Genomic DNA, 5,889 nt, shown 5'->3' with positions numbered 1-5,889 from the left:
GTGCAAAGCTACAAGAGGGCTATCTGTGCTAGCCGTCCCTAATTTAGCAGTGTAAGACCAGAGGGAATGCAGCTAGTCATCACCACCCACCGCCAACTCTTGGACTACTATTTTACCAACGAATAGTGGGATTGACCATTACATTATAATGCCCCCACGGCTGAAAGGGCGAGCATGTTTGGTGGGACGGGGATTCGAACTCGCGACCCTGAGATTTCGAGTCGAGCGCCCTAACCACCTGACCATGCCGGGCCACACACATCTATACTTCCATATTCGTATATTTGATTATTCAATTCTGTTACATTTATAATATATGTGCATAATAAACTCAGTAGAACATCCACAATATATTAGACCCCACCTCACCCCCAATAACTACAGCAGCACAGTAGTTATGGAAGAGAAAACACATGATTTTTATATATTACGTACTTCATTTTCATACATATTATATAAACTACACACATTTTATGAACATGTGAAATATCTTTTCTGATTTTCTTTTCTCACATTCTTTATTACTTGAACCGAAGGACCGAGTTCCTTAGTCACATCAATATAACCCTCAAATACAGTTTGTTTGTTTTTCTTCTTACAAAAGAAAATAGGAACTCAAAATTGCAATGTGTTGTCACTGAGAAGCATATACTGCATTGGGAACATTTATACATTTACAGCATGAAAAAATGACACATTTCTCTGCAATTTAAATTAAATAATAGAAATACAGATAAGTATGTTTACTTACAGGAGGACATTGTGCTAACTTGTCAGCTGCCACCATCTGTACATTTAAGTTACGACTCTGGGATTTCCCTCTGGATTTGATGAGTCGTTGTAGCACCTAATATTTACAAGTTATTTCTCAGAAGTATGTCTAACATGATATGAAAAAATACAGACAAGAAAAAATAAATAACACATAATTTTTCTAAAGATTTTAACATTCTTTTACAGAAGATGAGATTTAAAATAAAATTAATTACATTACTTTGAGCTGTTTACTATAAAGATTTTCAACAAAATTTTTTGGTAAAAAAAGATTAAATAATATACTAACATAACTAGATTTTTCTGTAGTCATGAATTATTATTTGTGATTCCCCGTTGAAGGATGTTTTAACTAAATCTGGTAAAATAATAACACAGAATGAAAACAATTAGATTTTTTTTGTATCATTCATAAATACCACTTACTACATGAAAGCTGAAAATATAAAACTGTGTTACGTTTAATGATAAACAAGCACTATCATTAAACACTTGGTCACAACGACATATTTTCTTTAAATGACCAATAATGTTAATTCATGCTATTATATTAAACAAAAATCATGTATTTAAATGACCTAAAAAGTTCTTGATTATGGTTCTTATGAAAAATAACAGCCACGAAACAGAAATATCATTTCTTAACGCAACTGACTTTAAACCTATTAAACTTGCATTCTTCAAGCACAACTATCAAGATTTAAGGCTATTAATTGGAGACCTTATTCATGCTAATCATGACAACAGCAATGTGGAGACTGAAGTTTTAGAAGAATAAGCATTCAAAAAAATATAATATAAGGCATGTATATTTAAAAATAATTTTGTTTAAAAGCAGCTAGTTGGTTTGTAAGTAAGAGTTTACAGAATGTCTGCGTGTAACCACGGAAGGAAAACCAAGCGTGAAAGAGAGACAGTCAATTTTGCCATATTTTCTACCACTTCTTTCAGAATATAGGCCTTTTTGAAAAGAACAAAGTACTTCGATTTAATTTACACGGGGAAAAATAATTGTGTAACAATACAACCGATTAGCCTAAAAGCTGGATAAAAGTAAAATACAGGAAGAATAATTAACTTACCTAACATCAAATCAAGACAAGCCTGATGAAACTTAGTTGAATGGACGGCAACTGTGTAGAGGATGACATTTTAATAGTCTTCCTGATGACAAAGACATACGACTTTCGAAACATCGTCCTCTACACTTGTGTCTCTACAACAGGCAGTTGTCGTCCATTCAACTAAGTTTCATAACGAATACTCTGCCTAAACAATCTATCAAAGAAGACAAGCCTATTTCAAATATTCATGGACATCCGTCTATCATCTAAAAAATCTTTCAATAAAAAAAGATCCTTCTAAAAACTAATAACTACATGCTTAAGTATCATATACAAGAATTATCTACACCAGCTGTCCTTACTTTTAAATGGACGGATTAAAAAGAAGGTAACTAGTCAACAGCATCCACTACTAACTCTTGAGCTACTTTAATGAAACAGTCAGATTTTAACATCATTCGTGAAATGCGCAGACATCCTTAAAGTGCCAAGAAAATTTCTTTATTCTTTTCTGTGAGAATGGAATGTGAACTATGAACCCTCAGATCCAGAGTCCAGAATTTCCCACTCAAAAACAGAAGAACCTGTTCTGTTAAGGTTAGGGTCATCCCTCTCAAAAGTATGGGGTACGGTCTCCGCCTCAGGTACGCGGAAAGCCTCGGCATTGGACGCCAACCACCGGTCGAGGTATCGCCGACGGAACCTCGGCCGCGTTCCCGGAGGCGTTCCGCAGAGGCGTAAGGTACCGCCGTCGAGATCGGGTCCGTGAACCTTAACAGAACACCTGTTGATTAACAAAAATTTCCCACTCAAAAACAGAAGAACCTGGCACAAAGATGAACTAATAAAAAAAAAACTCTCACTTTTAAGAAATTTCAAGCATGTTCCAAATCTTTAAAAGAAATTTTGTCTTATTTTACTTTAACAGTTCTTGGATTGAATTATTAGTGATACACAAGTAAACATAAAGTATATATATAAATCTCTTACCTTTGGTGATGATATTTTCACATACACTATGATAGGAGCTAACGAGGTTTTTCCTAGCTGAGAAGGGTGGTTTATTGTATCGCAATCAAGCACAACCAACTGTAAAGTTCTGGCAAGCTCAAAAATCCTTTCTATTTCGGCTTGTACTTCAGCTGCATCAAGAATATAAAATATTTTTTTCATAACCACCCTGTATAAGTTTGAACTTAAGAATGTTCATAAAAGTGATGTCTGAGTTCTAGATTTTTTGAGAGATACATTATGTATGATTAATATGAGTCTATATCTTTTGCAGGGTTTTTTAAGAAAAAGAGTTTCTGTTTTTACTTAAAGGTAAGGATGTCATAGCTACTGAAGTTTTCCCCGAATCGTTACGTACGCAAACACACACACACAAGTACCGTAATCAATGAGTTTAAAATCTTGCCAACTCTGAAGTGCAAAGCTCTATTACAATTTAAATGGAAAGTAGCACATGAAACTAACAAACTCAAAGATAAAACTTCAAGTCTTAAGAATTTAAAATCTTGCCAACTCTGAAGTGCAAAGCTCTATTACAATTTAAATGGAAAGTAGCACATGAAACTAACAAAGTCAAAGATAAAACTTCATGTCTTAAGAAAATCTGATACCATAATTCAAGTAAAGAACCATGCTTATATCAATTATTAAAAACTGTTAAACCAGTGTTCCTCTTCCTCTTACATACAACCATAAGTCTGTAATGCCTTCAGTGACCTGATGAAACAAATCAAAACATAATTTGAAACTTCTTTTTGTTTTATTTAAGCTATGTACTCAGTGTGTTAACAAAGTTTCTTCATGAGTGCTTAATCTACTTTATTTTTGATATTTGATGGAAGATATTTTGTACAGAATGTCTCACTCTCCTCAACTGAAGAGCTCAAAAGAGTTTGGTTTGTTTCGTTTGTACTGAATTTCGTGCAAAGCTACAAGAGGGCTATCTGTGCTAGTCGTCCTTAATTTAGCAGTGTAAGACTAGAGGGAAGGCAGCTAGTCATCACCACCCACCGCCAAACTCTTGGGCTACTTTTTTACCAACGAATAGTGCAATTAACCATTACATTATAATGCCCTCATGGCTAAAAAGATGAGCATGTTTGGTGGGATGGGGATTCGAACCTGTGACCCTCAGATTGCAAGTCTAGCGCCCTAATCACCTGGCCATGCCGGGCCAGCTCAACAGGGAACCTCATATTTCATCTAATAAATTCAACAGACATAAAAAATCTCTGAAAAGAAAATAGTGATAATCTATTTGTTGTTGAAGCTTTATTATTCTTTTTTGGTAATATATATACTCTGAGATAATAATTTATATAGCCAGTTTCAAGAATACAAGATAGTGAGAATGTGAAAAAAAATAAAATTAATAATTTACTGTCTCCTTAAACCTGCCTATTTTTGTAACTGTTAAAATTTAATGAGCTTTACACGTATTAGTTGAAAGCTATGTTGTATCAAAAATATAAGACCGAGTTCAAAGAGTACCTGAAATTCTAAACATATCAAGGTCTCATTAACACTTGGTTCGAAACAGTTAATTAATAATGTACCCATTTGTTTTTTGGTGAGGAGAGAATGCTGAAGTCTTTATCAAACAGTATCTTGTTACACATGTTGTTGAAGAGCAGTTAAATACTGGAATTATTTCCTTCACTCAGAGGGAGATGTTCTTTGATTTGAGGTACTAGGAGACTTGCTGTGGAACCAATAAAAAACTGTTTACATCAAATACATGTAAATTTCTGAATAATACATGACTGCCATAAGGTATGAATCAAATCTTTCACCTTGAAAAAATCTTCAATGCATAATTGAAGTTTCAAGGTGATTTTCAGCAAGATATGAGGATATGAACATTTTAAAACATTCGATACGTTAGATAATCCATAAATAGTAAGATTATCATCAGAAGGGATTTATGTATTTCAAACACTGGTGCTTGGGTGCTGTTCACTTTTTTTGTAGGTATTTCTTCATAAGTTTGCTAATAATTTTCAGCCAAAAGTTATTCTTAGATAATTTCATGCCAGTTTTGTACTTGTTATTTTAAAGGAAACTAATACAAAGATTAAATTATTCATGAAAACAGATGGTGTGAAACTTCTGTAGTTCAAATATAAACCTGCAAAATTAAAAGTGAAAAACTACATTTTTGTGAAATATGTTTGATTCTTTTTAGCTTTTAACTGTATAAAAATAACTTATTTTGCACTTTGAAACATCATTAAAGTTTTGCACAAGAACTATCATTCTACCTACTGTCTTATTTATAAGTATAATTAATTATCAGCTGGAAAATTAGAAAAGGCAATCACACGATAATAAGTTTATTTTTGTTCTTAATTCTTATTTAAATCTGACATATGTTTCTTTTAACCAGTATTGTCATTTGAGGGGCAACCCCTGAGCTTGGGGAAGGGTAATTTATAGTCAGGCTGGATTAACACAAGCTAATGATTTTTGTATTATTTATAAACCATAGAAATTTAATAAATTAACTAAGTGAGTTTCTGTCCATGTCTTGGAAGTTTGTTTTCTGTTCACAAGAACTCAAAAGTTTGTAATTAATTTAAGGCCATCATAAGTTAATTAATGCAAAATCATGTTCTCCCCTTTAGGCAAATTGCAAAGGTAGAAAGAGATCTTACACGTTTTGAACACGACATATACATAAATTAGTAAAAATGAGGATAAATATGGTTTATGTATACAACGGAGTAAGATAAATACTATCTATCTGGGATTACAAAAACACCTGTCTGTTAATTAAAATTATTTAGTTTTCTGTCCGCATTAATTAAGTAGTGTTAGATCAGCGACTAAGATTTAATTACTTTACATGAGTACACACAATTAGACTGCATTTTAAGTATAATATTACAACTACGTTATTTACAATAATATTGTTTAGCTCATACCCATCAATATAGGACAGAAAGTGTCTGCCTCAAATGGACAAGAAGCAAAAAAAAGGCTAAATAACAATGACTGCTGTAATGAACTGCAACAAGTCTATTCATATGTTTTCTTGATT

The 5,889-nt window shown here is 32.9% G+C and overlaps 1 protein-coding gene across 1 annotated transcript in view; it reads right to left on the bottom strand.

Moving 5' to 3' along the window:
- The window catches only part of LOC106474022 (voltage-dependent L-type calcium channel subunit beta-2-like), a 13,085-nt gene extending 8,659 nt beyond the window's left edge, over nt 1–4,426 (bottom strand). The window contains exons 1-3 of the mRNA XM_013934708.2: nt 4,406–4,426; nt 2,829–2,980; nt 752–847 (exon numbers count right to left, since the gene is read on the bottom strand). Coding sequence (XP_013790162.2) covers nt 752–847; nt 2,829–2,980; nt 4,406–4,409 — 252 coding nt within the window. The 5' untranslated portion in view covers nt 4,410–4,426. The remainder of the gene's footprint in view (nt 1–751; nt 848–2,828; nt 2,981–4,405) is intronic.
- Nucleotides 4,427–5,889: the final 1,463 nt, after the last annotated feature.

This window comes from Limulus polyphemus, unplaced genomic scaffold, assembly GCF_000517525.1.
Source record: "Limulus polyphemus unplaced genomic scaffold, Limulus_polyphemus-2.1.2 Scaffold6732, whole genome shotgun sequence".
Taxonomy (NCBI): Eukaryota; Metazoa; Arthropoda; class Merostomata; order Xiphosura; family Limulidae; genus Limulus; species Limulus polyphemus.
This window is presented reverse-complemented; position numbering and strand designations above follow the sequence as displayed.